This window comes from Lates calcarifer, linkage group LG19, assembly GCF_001640805.2.
Source record: "Lates calcarifer isolate ASB-BC8 linkage group LG19, TLL_Latcal_v3, whole genome shotgun sequence".
In the NCBI taxonomy this organism is placed as follows: Eukaryota; Metazoa; Chordata; class Actinopteri; family Centropomidae; genus Lates; species Lates calcarifer.
The window spans coordinates 12,864,127-12,882,321 of NC_066851.1; the positions used below are offsets into that span (position 1 = coordinate 12,864,127).

An 18,195-nucleotide genomic window follows, 5' to 3' on the forward strand; every position below is an offset into this window, starting at 1 on the left:
CTATAAAAGACCAATATCTATATAGAAAGAAGAGAGTTAAGAGAAGATTGTTACCACTACTAAAGATTGATGGGGTGTCAGGGAATGTCAATAGCAGAAGGTACTGACAATATTCTCCTGCAGATGTTGCTTGTGGGCAAAGTTATGATGTCTGATGGATGCTAATTTTTTTTACAAATTTTAAACTCAAAGCAATGGTTTTATGTGAAGGCCTGTTTTACTAATCTTCATATCTTAATTAGATATAAACTAATGAGCTGCTGTTCTGTGGTTTTAGCTGCGGTTCCTCAGCTGCACTCACTGCTTTCCTTACTATCTTACTATCTTAATGTCTGTTGCAAGTCATGTATTGTGCTGCGTATTCAATAATCATGCTACTCTATATATAGAGTTTGGTTACTCCAAGCCATTAGCTAATGCTAACATAGCTAATGTGTCATAATCTGCTGCTGAATATCAGGTAGACTGGTGGGGTTACTTTTTTATTGTCAGTGCAATCAATAGCATGTTGTCTGCCAAACGTCAGGGTGTTTGTTGGGAAATGGCCACATGACATCAGTGAGTGACCACCACCCCAGAGAAGATACTCACGAGACTAGCTAGTATATTCCCGTCATGAGCAGAGGTGCCCAACAACAGAATGGCCGCATGGCAGCTGGTGACTAGTCCACATATAGCTCATACTATGTAACAGCTGTTGTCAGACTCAGTATCTAATGTGATTTTGTGCTGTGCTGAGCTTGGTATATCTTTGCTGTTAGGGGTGAGGTCAGAGCCTAAAGGCAAAATATCAGCTTTTTACACAGTCTGTATTCACAAAGTAATCTGTTCACCTTACGTGATATTTAAGGTGATTTACACTCTACTCACTCTCTTACTTAGCTATACTGCTGCAGTTGATTTGGTGCTGTACTGAACTTATTATAGTTACTTACTGTACATAGCATGTCATAAGCCTCAATAACATCCCCGAATCCACTTGTAGAAGGTGCCAATATGCTTCATTAGAACTTTTCCAACATCAGATTTTAGGGACCATGTCCAGCAATATCTCTAGCTTTCTGAAAACCAGCAATCTGACATTCGCAACCACTTCAGGCAGCCAGCTGCGAAGAAGAGAAAGTAGGAAGTGTTTGAACTTCTCTATCAAGCACCCTTGTTTCCTGTTGTTTGTCAGTATGCAACATGTGATCAGCAACATTGTGAATGCTTTTCAGGAGAAACTATCTGAAAATGTGTGCCCTCTCACCTCTCTCTTTAATGGCAGGGTTTTCACTCCATCTTAGAGTGGGTGTTCGGACCAAACACTTTCACCTACCGACATAGTCGGAAAACATCTTGCACTAGGTCTTCTCTTGCATATCCCTGACCCTGATTTTATAGGAGAGGGCGTTATTATGGTCACTCTCCAAAACCTAAGTGGGAAGTGACAAGGCTGCCTGACACCAAATACGATCACGCTTCATTTCCAGGCCGCCTTACTGTCACATTTTGTTTTAGAATTCATTCAGTGCAGCACATGAGATGTTCATGGTGGTTTATTTTGTTTTTTTCTCAGTTTAGTTGTATTTGTTGTTGGACTCTCCAGTAAGTGGAACATTCAGCCAAGTACTTCGAACATACAGTAGATGCCTCGTGGGCTTCAACAACACACAGCTCATCCTGTGGTTACATTTGGTCTTGGCATTCTTGGTCTCATCTTCAGGAAGGGAAATGGGATAACTTGTTGTTGTGCATGTTTGTGTATCTTTTCAGAGGGAGCACTTTGGCAGGCACCATTACCGCCCAGCAGTAAATTGCCTTGTAAATTACAGTGCCGGGGTAATAAAGCCAGATTTGTATATCACCGGGAGTGGAGACTGTGTCTGTCTTGTAAATTTAATTAAACAGCAGGTGCAAAATCAGGTCATATGGCTTTGATGTGCCCCATGTGAGAATGACAACCAGACAAAGATTCTAATACGGGCAGCATTTACATATTTTTGCATGCGGCGGGCGGCTTGTACGGAGGTAGGGGGAGCCTCGCCTATCACCTTGTAGTGTATTAAATTTCCCCCAAATTAAAGAGGATTCAAATTAGCTGTCACCTTCAATTTTAATAGATCTACAGCAAAATAAATGGTTAAGCTCTTCAAAAAACACCCTCTCGCTTGTTTAGAGTGTGCATAAACACAGCCATTACCAACACCTAGTGCCGACTTAAACACTTTCAGGCTAATTGGCACTTATTGCCTGCCTACTGTACATTACACAACATCAGAACTAGCAGTGCTAGAAGTACTTCTCCTGAACTTCAATTAAACAACTGAAGATGTGACACCAAGCTAAACCTGTGCATGCAGTATAGCATATTAGACAAACTGTTGTTTTCGAGCCAACCAGAGTTGTATTTTAATATAGATCTCCTTCTGGCTGATGTGCACTGAAGCCAAAAATCATCCTCTTATGGCCGTGCTTGACCTGTGACACTGTCAACGTGCTGTCTGGGCTCCAGAAGGCCCTTTCCTGTATGTCGGTTTGAGCTCTCTGCCAGAGAGCCTACGAATGTGTCAGCGGCATCAGTTGACCTGACGGCAACACCTTCGCTTGTTTCTTTCTCTTTTTTTTTTTTTTGTTGGGAGGAAGTGGTTGATAATTACCACCTAGGATGTAGCCATCTGTGCCGCCCTTTCACGGCCTGTTAAGCTCGCTTTTCAGAAAGTTTACTGTTGACAGAGGGCACGCGAGAGGAGTGAACGCCAGAGCGTGTTAAAAAGACTGCACACTCAAGCAATATTAAAAGCAGCGCTAAGGAGCTGATTTACAGGCAGGAGGTGGAGGCAAAGGAGGAAGGGTATGAGGAGAGGACGGTGGGGGGGGGGCTTGGAGGAATTGTTCAGGTTGGTGTACATTCATTAATAAACTTGCATCAATAATAGTATTCCTGGAAACTTGTATCTTAATGCCCCTACTGAACATCAAACCATTTAAACCAGAATGAATTGAGTTTTTTTTTTTACTTACTTTTACAATGACCTCACACAGGTTCACAATCCCTATCTTGTTTTTGTCCCAGCATGCACACTTTCCTCTTGTTCCAGCTCTGTAACTTTTCATCACACCCATCCATCACTCAGAGCTGCCTATTGTCATCAGCCATGAGGGACACCTGTGTTTCTGCAATAAGGCAGCAGTTATCATCAAGCTGTCGGATATCTGTCACTATGGCAAGATCTATGTGGAAACCTTCGCTGTCAAAACCTGTCAAATTTCACTGAGTCTTTAATGAGAAAAAGCCAAGTTGAAACCACAGGCACAGACGTACGTGTGTGTGTGTGTGTGTGTGTGTGAGAGTGAGTTAGAGTGAGAGATAGAGCAGGCTGAGGGAACAGGTGCATGGCTGGAAGCTGTGGTAGTGGTAGGAGCAGTAGGGGCTTAGTACAGTACGTCATCTCTGATAGCTGACGGTTCCAGTTCCACTGATCAAACACCAATCAACTGCCAGTGACTAAAAGACTGACATTACATAAAGAGCAGTGGGCTGGAAATGGATCCAGATCCATTTCACAAACTTCATGTTAAATCCACAGATGAAAATATTTTTTTCTCTGTTGTAGCCTCAGGTATTTAAAAAATTTAAATTTGTGAGCTGCATAAAAAAATATTTTCTTACTAAATCTTATATAAACTAAATTTGAAAACAATTCTCTTTACACCTGGCAATATCATAATCAATTAAAGCCAATTTGTATGTTATGCGCTCAATGCACTGAATCCCTTAGGTCTGCGCTGTTCTCAGGTATGTCAGCATGACAGAAAACAGAGTTTCCCCGCAGGCCTTAACAATCATTATCCTCACCAGGCAGGCCTTCTATCCCAACAGGCCTGTCAGAGGCCAGGTGAGGAGGCTCAGGTGATTGACCCCAGGCAAACATCTCCCAGATAAAATCGAGAGAAAAGAGGGAGAGTGGGGAAAGAGACAGGAATCAAGTGGAGCAGGAAAGCAAACACAGGGGGTGGGAGAAGACGTGGGTTGAGGTAGATGAGTTTTATTAAGGTACAGAGTGGGGCAAGACTAAAGGTAAAGAGAGAGGAGGTATGTGAAGAGAGGTGGAGAGAGACGGGAAGGAAAATGGAGGATATGTCATTCAGTCTGCTACTGACATTTACAGGTTCTTACGGTGGAACCTCATGTGTAAATCAAGTGACAGTGATGCATTTAACATATTGGATATGGCCGAAAAAGGTGCTGATTGGAAAAGCTAGTTAACATTTTACATTATAATTTAATATGAACATAATTTTGTTTAACCAAATTGTGCAGTTTTTACGTTTATGTGAGTTCATACCAGGAGTTAGACAGGAATATTTATACCAATCATGTCTGTACAATAAATGTACAACCAGCTAGTTTGGGTGTACATTTATTGTTGCAGGTTTGATTCTTACCTTGGGCGGTAAATTTCAAGTCCAACACCCAAAGTGAAGATTGAAAAGTGTTTCAAGAGATGTTTAAAATGCGAAAGGGACTCAGTAGTGTAGTGAGATAGACTGGAGACCGTAAGGCACCTTACAGTGCAGAACCTAGGGATCAAATCCCGTATGTTCCCATGACTTGGAGCAGCAGAGAGGCCCAACTGTGATTGGTAGGGGTGGTGGTCATGGTTGTCTGTTTATCATAGTTGACAATGAGCAGCACAATGCATCACTATAGAACTGTAGAGTTGATGAGATATACAGACATATACACATGTTTGATGTGATGATTGCACAATGAGAGCTGTCAGCTGTAGAAACACCCAGCAGGGCCTCTTCACCATCTGTGTGTCTTTGTTGATCGTCTCTGAACTTCATCCTCTCCTCTCCAGATTTTAAGAAAGCGAGAATGGTTTTAATCTGAAAGAATAAAGAAACAGATCTGGTCTTCAGTGGCTTTAATGATACTGGGTGTAACTGCCAACTCGTCTTGCTTAGAACAAGGTACAATATACAACATTCATAGTATTACATCAAAATCATAGTATCCCCAAAAAACAAAATTATTATAAGTAATTTGGTTTAAAATCATTAAACTATCATAAAGTTTAAATCAGTTAATATTATAAAGTACTACTAATTTATAATCTGTAGGTTCACTAACCAATAAAATAATTTTTCCATAGTTTTCTATAAGTGCTAGCAGTTGGCCAGGTGGCCTGATATAAAAAAATTTCAGCTGACTACATTATTACTGTTTCAAGTCATGTCACATAATCTATAACCGCCTGAGGGATTTTTGTCATCTTATGTATGGATTTGTCTGCCCAAGAGTGTTATGGAGAAACACTGTTTTTTTTTTCTCTTACGATGAAACTGCTTTATTCAGTTTTTATCAGTTTTAATCACCTGGCTCATTTGTTTAGGAGAGGATGAGATCTCTATGGATAATTCGTCTTCCAGTAAAAACCCCCTGAACCATGAACACTGAGTTGTATGAGCTGTTGTAAAAACTGCAATCAACTTTGCATTAGCATATGTTAGCTGGTTTAGCTAAATCCTCCAATTAACAACATCCCATAATAATACAATTTGGTATGATTAAAACAAAATCAACAAGTTCTACTACGTTAGCATTGGTAGTAGGAGGGGTGCAAGTATTAGGAGAAAACATAGCTACAAGTGGGTGGACAAAGTTGCACCCCAAAACAATAACATCACATGTAAAGAATCACTTCTGGGCCACAAACTGCTCAACTTCTATTCATGTCACAAACAAGAAGTGTTGTTCCACCCTTTCCGTAATCTGAAATGCTGTTGTGTTTCCAAGAAAGTGAATATTTTCCAAAATGTTGAAACTATTCCTTTAATGTGGTAAAAGAATGCTTTATTGTGCTGAACATTCCAGATGTTCCAAGTATCAGCTCTAACAACTATCTGCTATAAATTAGCTTTTTCAAGTCACTCACAACATCAACAAATATAGTACATCCTTTGTTGTTGATTTGACACAGCAGAGCCCTGTCTTGCTGAACCACAGGAAGCTAATGAGTGCTAATAGGTGTCGCAGGCTTAAGGGACAAAGAGCGGTACAACTACATGCTGGGATAAAATAGATCAGAGGCGGGACCCTGTCATCTTATGTCAGTCACTGGTTGATGTACAATGGCCTCTGGTTGCAATTAGAGGCCTTTGTGCTGTGTGTGCAAGTATGAACAAATGCACATGCCTATTATTAACCCTTAACCCCCATCGAGAGCTGGCAGGGAGCTCTTAGCTTTAATGTCAGCGTGTGTCTAGTCCACTCTGTCCTCGACAGAGGCACATGCATGTAAGGTATGACATGTCAGGACTAAGGGAAGAGCATCTAGAATAGGAAACAATGCTCACTGGAACAGAAACCACATAATTGTATAATACTGTATAGTGGACTGAAGTCTAATGCTTGCCCTCAATGACACATGAGCAAAAAATAAGGATGTTAAACCATACAGAATGAACCCCTGATCTGTTTGAGCCTAGCTGATTTGAAATTTAGTAATTATGCAAAGAGAGTATGCAGCTTTCAGAAATGTGCAAAAGAAGAAGACACAGACTATAGAAAGTTAGGAACAAATCTACATCTTAATCATCCTGCACTTTTGTGTGTCACTTTTCAATATCCATATTTAGTGTGTATCATTATTGACAAACAGACTGTGCTGTTTTTTGCAGCACTCTACTTCCCTCTTCTGGCAAACAGATTTACCATTTACTATCAAGCAGATCTTAATATTGCTACACAATTACTACAGAGTTGTAATGCTATACATGATACCCATATGAATTCACCTCAAGAATGCTAGTTGGTACTTAGACATCTCTAACTACTGAATTCTGGTCATGCAACATATTTGCAACATGAACAAGGTATTTAGATATATGAAAAAATGACTATACTAAAAAATATGTTAAGTAACATGAAGACTACATGTTGCAAACCATTATGGCAGAAGCCTTAAACAAAAATATATAAGATTAATATCACTTCTAATTTAGGGATGCTCCATCTCCAGTTATGGTACTAGTCCTACTTTTAGGGGTATAGATACTGATTCAGACAACTTATAAATACTAAATACTAAAACAGACAGCAATGGTCTATTTAACCCACTGTCTATGTGTGTTTTTTTAAAGGTGCCTGTCCTGTGCAGATTGCTGACTGGCTTCCAGGAGGTAAGGCTTCCCTGTCTCTGTCAATGCACTGAATTTGCATTTATTTATTCTTGGACTAGACCTGTGGTTCCCAAACCCTGGGCTTGAGACCTCTACACACAGTTGCTAGATGAATCCACAGGGTTTTGAAATGATTCATTTCAATATATATATATATATATACATTTTGCTTCACAGTTTTTTTTTTGGTTTTCAGACTTCTCTTTTATCTTGGCTTTTTTTCTCATGAAACACTGGATAGTTATTTCCTTGGGCCGATCGAAAAAGTACACAAAGCTCAGAGACATGCAACCTTTGACAAGACTCGTAAAGATAAAGACGCAAAACAGGCATTTTGACCTGTGAGTGTAATAAGACTTTTCCAGACTCTCCTACAAAGATGTTATAATAAGGAATGAAAGGTCGAGAGTTTGTTGTTTGGTTTGTAAGTATAAAGCAGCAGAGGAGAGGATGCTGATGGGGAGCAGGAGGACAGCTTGGCAGCAGGGTGCTGGGAGGTAAAGCCAGAGCAGACCAGCCTGATCGGCCTGCAGCCAGCACACGTGTGATAGCAGAAGCTTGTGTTCTATACAGAGCAGGTGCAAAGGCCTTGTCTCTTCTCTTTTCATCCATCCCTCTCCCAGCAATGCAGCTTGGCTCTCAGTCGCCCTGTTTCTCTGAGGTTCATCTCTTTGTCTTCCAGGCGATACACCCCCACCCTGTCTCCCTGTCCATCCCTCCATTTCCGTCCCTGCACCTCCTGGCTCACTCTCTCTCTCTCTCCCTCTCTCCCGCCTCACCCCCCTCCCTCTCTCCCCCTGTATCATACTTCATTTGCTCCAGATAACACATCAGCTTCAACGCCCATCCACAAACGCTGTCACCATGGTGCCCACAGATGGTAACTTCCTGTGGTCCTGCCCAGTGATTGGTGGAGAGACTTCCAAACAGAGAACAGCTGGTGAGGGATGATATATCACCGAGCGTTTGCACTTTCATTTTCAGGGTTGTCTTGTTAATGCTCCCAATCCAGCATCTGGCAGGAAATAGACACAAAGGCAGAGAGAGGGAGAGAACAACCTGTTCTTTGGCAGACCTTAACAAAAGGCTGACACATGTCTGATGAACAGACAGAACAGATAGAGCTGCCTCGAATATGAAGGAAAGACGCTTGACGCAAGTAAAACAAACAGTAGATAAGAGGATGTGAACATTTTCTACAAAGGTCATTGTTAAGAGCAGAAAATGATAAATACGCCTCTTAAGGTAAAAAAAAAGCATTCAAAAAAGTTATTGTATGACTCCTTATTAATTAGGAAATGCTAACAATGTCCCAAATGGCATCAATTTTTCATAGTTTTGCTCAGCTCCATTTACGATTGAATATCTCCATGAAATAGTAAAAATGAACACTCACAAGGGAAAATACATTTTTGTTATTTTGTTGCAATGCACTTGTGGCTTTCAGTTGTTATGTTTAAGATGTTCAATTATTATGTTTCATATCTACTTTTTTGCAAACTGATTTAGAAATGATAACCTCTTGTTTAACTGTTGGTGATGATTTGTGTATTATATCTTGTGCTGTAGGTCCCAGTGTTTACAGGAAGGAGAACTCTATACTTTCAACACCAGAGGGAGACATTTCACAAACCAGCGGGCCACAAGACTTCTTCATGGTATGTTTGAAATATTTCAGAATGTAAGTGTGAATGAATGAAGAGAGTAAAATCACAAAAAACAACAACCTTTAATACCTGGTGTCACAGTGTTAGTGGAACTGTAAGATATACTGAGATGCTGATTCTAAAGTTGTACAGAACTGATCCAAATATGCCATTTTACAATGCTGATTTCTTTGTAATCACCCAGGGTCAATTAACTTTCAATTACTGATTGAACTGGAGACTCAAAGCCTCTGTGTTTAGAAATGGTAAACAAACAGCTTTTCTTTTGACAACAGTCCACTTACTGAGGTGACTGATTGAAATTTAATTGACCAATCAGGCCTAAAAGATTCCGCTCTTCCAAAAGATAATACAACATCTATGATGTAACACAGGCATATTAAAAAAAATCAACAAAGAAGTAACAGACGAATGAAGCCAACCTGCTGAATGGAGGAAGGCTGATCAATATTGTACATAGCGTATTTTCTAAAAAACAAAACAAAACAAAAACAAAAAATTAAAACAAACAAACAAAAAAAAAAAACAGCTGGGCGAAAGGGTGACAACGCTACCATTCCAAAGATCTTTAGAGGCTACAATATAGTAATATTTAACATGAAGAAGTCAGAGAAAAATCATGCAGCTTCATCTCTTGACACAACAGGTTATAAAATATAAATTGCTGCTCGTAACCAAACTTTATCTCAGGATATTTGCAAAGTAGATCTCGAGCCTTTGTTAGAAACATTACCATACTTCCCATTCAAGGGCCAAATGTCAGAAGTAAGCCCTTAACTCAGTCGGACTGTTCTATTCCAACACCTCTGCTGATGTTAAGTGATTTTATAAACCTTTATATTTGAGCCCTGACAAACCTCTTCTGGCCCTAGATAACAAATAATTATGCAATGTGCCACTGCAGTGATTGTAATGTTTGCTGTTTGGCCCTTTTAATGTTTGTTGCATAATACAGTATCTACCTGTTCATTAGTGCCAGCAAACAATAGGAGAAGAGTGTTGTGTAAAAAAATGGAAGTGGCAATGATTTTATTTGACTTTCATCAGTTTGTGCCTGCTCAAGACTCAAGACTTTGAAAGTAATTTTCATCCTGATGATGTCAGACCCCTGATAGATTAAATTGTGAAAACCCTTAATAAGTACAGTTGCAATCTGTCTATATGTATTGACTTTTTAGTTTCCGTTCTCCATTAAACACAGCAGGCACCATTCCACACACGTCACAGATCATATCAAGAAGTAAAACAATGAAACCCATATACAGTGCAGCGCTTACATAAAGAAGCATTAAAATATTTTTCCACCCTGTAAAAACTGTTAATACGTTACAAATACATGGTCAAAATGCACATACAGTAGACAGCTCTGCTTCCTTATCCCTTCCAGGAAATCTGCTTGGCACGATTGTCATGAAAACAACAACAAAAGCTTCTGGAATTTGACTAGTTTAGGGTTCACGAACAAAAACTTCATAAGTAGAAAATTGGACTGGCTTTGATATCAAATTATCATGCTCATAAGGAGGTGAGGTCAGTGAAAGCAATGCAGGCTACAGGTTAGGTACTCAAAATTTAAGGCTACTAATAACAAGGATTATTATGCAGAATATCAGAGCTAAATCTATGAGAACAGACGGGAGCTGCAGATGATGAGCTACTGTTTAGCTTAGATTAGCTACTGTTGTTAACTATTGACCAAGTTTTTTGGTAACTGTAGCCACACTTCTCATGAAATGCTACATGAACACTGGTGAATTACACCAGAAGGAGGGACAAAGTAAAATGGCTTATTGATAACGTTGGAATGGCTTTGCATGATAGCAAGTAATCTGTTTATAACTAAATTATTTTATCTTTTTTTTATTTACTGACAAACATGAAGTAACTTTTTGTGAAATAGTTCTACTGTGTACAAAAAAAATAATAAAAAAAATAAATAAATCTGATACCCCAGAAAAGCAAAGCAAAGACATTGGCTAAATTTTGTATTTTGTTCAGGATTTCAAGCTAGCAACCTTGAAATATAGCTAAGACAGAAAAAGCATCGAAAGAGCAAAGTAAGATGGAAAGTTTCTGAACAATTCCCTGATTAAATAAAAGAAATAAAAGCCATGATATGCACATGTATCGCAACATTCTGCAGCTTTCACTATGACCCATGACATACAGCTGATCGTGACCAATCGATAGCCTTTTAAGAATGGTAATGTACAAACTTGCATAGATAAAGTGATATAGTATAGAGCAGCTTCATAATTATGTGCCTGAAACATTCTTTTATATTTACTCTATAGGCTTCTCTGACGTCCCTGCGAGGAGTAGCTGCTTGTTGTTGGAAGTCTACCTACCAACAAAACGAAACATCGACACTCGGACCACTAACGTATGCAAGTTTGCAATTTGAGGCCAACGGGTATTTGTTAAACCTCAAAGAGCTGGAGCTGTGATCTGAGATTCAAACAGCTGGATGGACGATGATCAGTGCTCCTGCTCAGAGAGGCTTAGGAAATACAAGCCCTAGGTCACACAGAACATTAGCTAAGGACAGTTGTTTTTTTTTTGTTTTTTTAAATAGTATGGCTATTAACAGTGTGGCAGATGGATGACATCATAGAATCATCTGAATATAAAGGGCTTCACTGTCTGACTGTTATGCTTTGAAAATGCCTTTAAACATGCTTTCCCTGGGATTATTTGGATTTTGACTTTGAACTCTTTTTAAAGCACAGGGGGGAAATGCCTGATTTTGGCTACTCTCAATTTAAGGCTATTCATCTCTATTTGGCTAAACCACCTCCTGGGGACTGAGAATTATAGGAGTGACATCTCTCTCAGTGAAGTATTAAAATGGTTCCACAACATGTGGATACAAAGTCCTCTGATAGACTTTAACTCAATACTTAACTTAAAGGGGAGTACCACTCACTTTGGGAAATTTTTCTGGATCATGAAAATCTTTTAATGCTTTCCGGAAACTTAATCTCACTCTTACAGTGATGACTTCCAATGTGTAACGTCTAGAAGTGTGTCAAGAGAACAAATTAGGAGAGATGGCAACAATTAGAACATTTGGGTATAAAACATAAGCTAATAGTTAACAAAACTTGTTGCCAATGTCACTTGACCACAGAAAATAAGTGTATTTTTAGATTTGAGTGGCAATCCCCTTTAATATGTGTACCTAACGGTTTGGAAAACACTCAAAAGTACAACACATAGACACTACTCTGAGCACAGTTCTATTAAAAGCGACAGGTTATAAAACATTGACATCATCAAGAGGACGTGCTGTACATTGAGTTGAGAGCGACAACAGCCTCCCATCTCTACCTCAGTCGGGAACATGACAAAAGAAATCACGTTCTGTGTGCAAATCGAGTGAACACCAAACATGCGTGGTGTAACTCTAATGCTACTGACTGAATCTGTAGAGCTACATCAGGTGTGGTGGTGGGGAAAAAAGCTTTTTATGCGTAAGACAAAGCCGACGAAACAGAGCGAAAAAAGTAGAAGTTTTCTCTAAGGTGACTCCTGCATGATGTTGTCCATACAAGAGAAAAGCATTTCTTAATTTTTCCTTTGTAATGACCCGCCAAAATACCACACCACAGTAACTCACAGTAAGGCCACTTAAAAGTGGCCCAGTCCTCCTTCACATCCCCAAACCACCAACGTCCTTCGACAGAGGTCCTTAAACAACTCTCACCTCCTCTGACCTTTGACCCTGCATCTCTCCTCAGGCCAAGGTGTACGGTCGCTTTTCTACCATGCCTCTTTCATGCAGAGCGATGGATCCCCAAGCGGCTGATGGGGAGGGCGGGGAGGGGCGGCTGGCTGCAGGCTCAGCCCAAAAAATGAAGCACTCAAAGCTGGTGGGAGGAAAAGAATATAAAGGGGGCGAAAAGGAAAAAAAGATGGCCCATCCTTGGAGCGGCTCTCCACTCCAGCCCTTGTGGCGCATTTAGGTTGGCAACGGGTCGTCGTCGCCTTTGCTGCACTTGCACTTGCAGCAGAGGACGATGGGAGTGGCCAGAAGGAGAAAGGGGGAGGCAACCAGCAGGAGCAGGCCAAAGCCAGCAAAGATTCCCACAACCTGCAGGGAAGGAGCAACAAAAAATAATAAATGCATTAATTTTAACTCAGCGATCTGCAGCTAACGTCTGTTTTGGAAATCGAAATATTAAAATATTTTCAGTAGATCAAAATATCAAAATATTTTATGATCAAAATATTTCTTTGCGTTATCTCACTATTTCCACAGGTCTGGCCTTAAATCTTTCCAAGCAGCCGCAATACCGCATGCTGTCCAGCAGAGGTCGTCCAGTGTCTCAAAACTACAAATCTTTTTCAGCACGGTTGCTTCAAAAAGGTATGTTTTACTATTCATTTGGCAGTTAAAGGCTTACTGTAAGACATTTTAACAGCACCAATTTACATTCTACTCATTGCTGCTGAATATGCAGGTATGTTTTTGATATTATGAGAGAAAGCAGAGGCACAAACTTCAGAAACTGCAAAAAAAGAAAAAAAAAAAAAAAAAAGTTGTGCTACACAGTAAAAAAATTAATATATTTCAACTTTCAGGATTCACTGCCTGGACAAAGACTCCTCTTCCTGTCTGAGGGATGTAACCACCACATATGATCTTAGTAAGTTTTTCTCTTATGTTTGGACTTATGTGAGATCTACTGTGATTTTAGATTTGATTTTTTGATTCATGGGGAGACTATTGCAAGTCTCACATGTGGCTACAAAATCATGTAATTCTCAAATACTTTAGCTGTGGAAAAGGTACTTTTTGATTTCCATGTTCTTTGCAGGGCAGTGTAGCTAATGCACCACATGGGGGAGGCAGACACCAGCAAATCGAAAGCCATAAAATAGATACATAACACAGTCACATGCAAAAGTGACTTATAATAGCACAATGCTTTTCCTCCCGTCTTGAGGACAGGAACATATTTCTGACGATCACTTGCAGGCATGGTTCTGCTTATTATTAAAAAAACACATTACTGACTGCTCTTTTGATGTTTACTACACAGACTGTGCAGCAATGGAAAGCACAGTATGTGAGGCACAATTTGCTCTTATTAACAGACCCTGATTGTGCTTTCAATAGGACATGACCTTCCTTTTAACCGACGTCTAGTGGAAAGGTAGACCCCGTGACGTCAGGTACAGGCGAGGAGAGAAGATGTCTTTCGCGAGATAGGTTTGCCCTGGTACATGTTGTATTTATGAGGGAGTCAGAGGGAGGCATTTTAAGATGTGCAGGAGCGAGGAGGGTGAAATGAGGAGAGAGCGAGAGAGAGAGACAAAGACACACAGAGCAGTGAAGCTATAGCTGGCTTCCACCAGCTGAACTGTAATCATATGACTCAGCCTGCCCCACTGGGCAACAGATGCCAGTGTGTATGCTAATGTTGACAAAATAACAAGTATGTTGGACAAAGGGACGTGCCACCCCACGAACAGATTATTTGGCTAAGGATGAGATACTGAGGAGAAATTTGGAAACTGAACATTAGAGTCTCGGCCTCTGTCGCAGATTTAAAACACGTTATTGTGTTGGAAATTACATGTCATGGCTAATCCTTCATGTGTAATCTCTCGTTTGTCATGTGGGAAATTGCATGTCATATCCAATCCTTTTGTACGTGATTTGTCATTTTATTTGGTTACCTAAAGGTAAAGGGGGACCTTGGTTATGTAAACCATTTTTTTAAAGTGAAAGGTGTACATAATAGGCTTAGTTGGGAACAGCAGGGCACTGACCACCAGACACTTGTCGCTGCACGCGGATCAAGCTGTCCTTTTCCTATTGTGCTGCCAAGATAATAGCTGCCCATCGCTGTGTGCGAGTGTGTGAGCCAGAGAGAGAGAAAGGGGGCAGAAGCAGAGAACATGTGTACAGCCACATGCTGCAGCATGTTTGGGGGTGGGGGGTGGAACCTGAGCGAGAATTAGAGGACCGGGACGGGGGTGGGGTGGAGCTTCTCACCTGTGTTCTGTGCCAGATAACAGACGCCCTGGAGTGGCCCAGTTTGTTTCGACAGGGTCCTTTGTCGTAGTGGATCAGGAGAAAGTCGTCCTGTCAGACAAACACACACACACAGCATACAGATAAAGATTGACCATTTGCAGTCTGAAAGACGCGGACAGCTGTTCTGAGAAAATTGCTTTTTAAATGACCTGCGGGGCTCCGGTCGGCTGTGCTCACACAATTAAGATTACATAAGGCAGAGCGGCTAATAAGTCACCCTTATCCAAGTTCAGCTAAGGCTGTCATTTTCTTCAGCCTTTTAATGAATTTCAAGTAAAAAAAAAACACATATACATCTCATTCCTTTCTTATCACCACCAAGGTTAAGCTACAATTTCCTGATAATAAAAACTTCTGCTGTCACAGGGAGACAAATGATGTCCCCACCCAAGATTATCACGCTGTGCAAACACAGTGTTGCAATATTAAACCGTAGAGATTTTGAGAGATGAAAAAATACATAATGTTGCTCTCTACTGCAGAGGAGATCAAGGGATAAAGAAATGAGTAAAGACCAACTCACATCCAGGGACTCCAGACAGTACCAGCAGAAGGCATGTTTGCAGTTCTTGCACATCATCTGCGCGCAGCCCTCGTCCCTCTCGATGTAAACTTTACATTTGGGACAGCGCTTGATTGGTGCGTCGTCCTCTTCGTTCTTATAGAAAGAGCTGGGGGGAGAAGAGAGACGTGAGCCTGATGTCACAGCTGATATAAAATCCAAAATCATTCAACATTCACATTTCAAGAAGTGCTGGAGATAAGATTGCTTTAATGCAGTAATCAATATTTACAATCTTTGGCGCTAACAGGATTGTGTGAAATGGTGGATAAGCTTTAGTTCAGGATTCTTCTAGAAAAAAAAGATAAATAAAAAACAGCAGTCACTAAATGGCCTTGAACTCCCTCCCAGACTCTTATTCTTCCCTCCTGCTGGTGTCAGCTCGTCTGTATCAGTTTCTCCTGTTTCAGTAAAGTGCTGACTCCTGAGATCCGGAGGCGAGCAGGTAGCTGTCATTCTGGGCATCGTCCTAGGACAGCACACAAGCCCATTCATTTCCCAGGCCAATTCCCCATGAATTGAGAGTACTGTGGCTTTGAGTGCATTACAGCACAGCCTGAACACGTCCATTCATCTGACACCTGGCAGCCATTGTGACACTGGAAAAAAAAGACTGGTCTAAATTTGCTTAAAGGGAAGCAGAGTATGAGATTCTTGTTCTGCATTTGAATAGCTCCTTGTTTTTTTCAGTAGCATCTTCAACAAACGCTCATCAGTCTACAGTGGCTGAGTTAAAATACTTCCAAGTCTCACCGAAAAGAAATTTGCATAAGAAACTGACACCTCATCGCAGGCAGTGTGATGTAACGCTGAACTTTTCACTTTTAACACAGGTCTCGCCTGCTGGAACAAGTATAGCGGAGGGGGCATTCAAATGAGACTTTTCATTACGTCATAAAAAGCCTGAAGTGCAAAGAAGAATCAGAATCCAGCTTTCGGGGACATCCTCACAGTGAACAGGTGTAGTTCAAACACCGAGGCTCTTTACGACTAACAGCGCTCCTTCTAATCCTCTCTCCCTTCTCTGTGGCCTCTGAGCTCGGTCCTGAACCTGCGCAGATAGAGGAAAGCTCTGTCGAGCTAATGACATTTCCAGAGTAAGAGGATATCACAAAGAAACGGGTCAGCTGCATATGACTCTGGGCAGCCCTCCACCACCCTCACAGACAGATACTGTATTCTTAAAATGCACAGTAAGCCCATCTTAAACTGCTTTACTGCAGTTTAGTTTCAGCAGATTGTTTTATGTCTGCCTATTAATTTATGCTTGAGCCCTGGCTGACGCTCAACTGAGCGGTGGCTGCAAAACAGCCAGCCGGACCAGCTGTCAGTTTGTATTTAAGGCTGAACTGGTTGAAGCCTGCTGTATATTGACAAGTGTGGTGCTGAACTCAAGTAAGGTGAGTTGAGCATAACATGTGGATTGCTGCACCAGTTCTAAGAAAATGAATATCATTTCCAGGGACTGCATCAGCAAGTGAGACGTGACACTATTGCAACATGAAACAAAATATCTTTTTGAAGGTTGATGTAAAAAGTAAGTAAGTAAAAACATGCTGGATCATGTAGGCGCATTGTTACATTTACTGAAAACTGTTGGGAGTATAACATTTTGAAGTGATGAACTATAATGCTTCAGTTATTAAATAGAATTACCTAGTTATTAAACAATGTTTTTGTAAGTTAAAATACACCTGTTTTACATGGGATATTAATCACTTATGTACTTATTTTATACCTACAATTACATGTTTAAGCAGTTCCAATAAAAAATGTTAAAAATATCCATCACAATTTCTCAGAGCCAAAGTTAATATATTCAGATTGTTTGTTTTATATCTAGTTTAATCACAGAAGACCAAGGAAATCAGCAATATTTAAATTTGAGGAGCTAAAACAAGAAAATGTTTGACATTTTTCCTTTAGTCAGAATCAAATGTCTGATTCGTTAAATGTCAATCCACTCATCATTTCAGCTATAGTTATAGGAAGTATGTGGTTCATAGATCAATATAGAGGTAAGACAGAATAATATCTGACCTAAAAATAAGAAATGAGAGAGAAAAAGTTTCAGTCAAGGCACAGTAAATAGACAGACAGCAGTACCTGTTTTCTCCTGGTAGGAAGGAGGTAATGGGCAGGTTGTTCTCCTGGCAGGCCTGCCCAGGGTGCCAGTTGGCCTTGCACGCCGAGCAGAACTCGAGGGCACAGACGGCGCACTGGACCAGCTGGGGCAACGCTGGAGAATCTGACTCCTTTAGTTGGCACACGGCCTGGCAGGTCGAGGAAGGGCACCACGTCCGGCACGGGTCCAACAGCACCTCTGATGTCACAAGATGAGAGCCATGCGTCATGGATGGTTGCTTTCGTAAAGGGCCAGTTCACCCAAATCACATTTAGTGTAAATCTTTCATTTGTTGAGTTTATCAAATGTTTTCAGAATTTTTTTGAATGCTTTGAGGAGCACAAAGAGAGCATTTACCTTCCTTGCTCTGCAGTGGCAATAGATGTTTTAGAGAGGGATATCTAGATATGGCTTTTTGTGATTTGGGTGAACAGACCCTTTAAACAAGGTACAACAGACTTACAATTTTAGGTAAAAGGCTTCCTACATATACATATTATTTTTTATAATGTACAATTTTCATGGCTTCTACTTGTATCTGCTCATACTGGAAAATTGCTTTCATAGAAATGTTCATTGTTCTCTTTTTAAAGTGGTAAACGAACCAGTTTTTGTGTTTTTTGCC

The 18,195-nt window shown here is 40.5% G+C and overlaps 1 protein-coding gene and 3 long non-coding RNA genes across 6 annotated transcripts in view; 2 read left to right on the plus strand and 2 right to left on the minus strand.

The window, feature by feature from the left end:
* LOC108888146 (uncharacterized) overlaps positions 1-1,199 on the minus strand; it is a 48,082-nt gene extending 46,883 nt beyond the window's left edge. The window contains exon 1 of one of the 2 annotated variants that reach the window (XR_007815125.1): positions 936-1,199. This is a non-coding gene — a long non-coding RNA (uncharacterized LOC108888146). The remainder of the gene's footprint in view (positions 1-935) is intronic. The other variant, XR_007815124.1, reaches the window with a different exon arrangement.
* The window catches only part of LOC108888147 (uncharacterized), a 139,501-nt gene extending 128,723 nt beyond the window's left edge, over positions 1-10,778 (plus strand). Inside the window, exons 4-6 of one of the 2 annotated variants that reach the window (XR_001961772.2) lie at positions 7,132-7,170; positions 7,993-8,110; positions 8,740-10,778. This is a non-coding gene — a long non-coding RNA (uncharacterized LOC108888147). Of the gene's footprint in view, positions 1-7,131; positions 7,171-7,992 lie in introns of both variants that reach the window. The other variant, XR_007815126.1, reaches the window with a different exon arrangement.
* rnf144aa (ring finger protein 144aa) overlaps positions 8,881-18,195 on the minus strand; it is a 28,941-nt gene continuing 19,626 nt past the window's right edge. The window contains exons 5-8 of the mRNA XM_018683983.2: positions 17,552-17,768; positions 15,407-15,554; positions 14,842-14,931; positions 8,881-12,930 (exon numbers count right to left, since the gene is read on the minus strand). Of these exons, the coding sequence (XP_018539499.1) occupies positions 12,799-12,930; positions 14,842-14,931; positions 15,407-15,554; positions 17,552-17,768 (587 nt within the window). The 3' untranslated portion in view covers positions 8,881-12,798. The remainder of the gene's footprint in view (positions 12,931-14,841; positions 14,932-15,406; positions 15,555-17,551; positions 17,769-18,195) is intronic.
* LOC127143573 (uncharacterized) lies at positions 12,944-16,420 on the plus strand. The gene is made up of 3 exons (XR_007815128.1): positions 12,944-13,206; positions 13,422-13,486; positions 16,279-16,420. It is a non-coding gene; the product is annotated as an uncharacterized LOC127143573 (long non-coding RNA).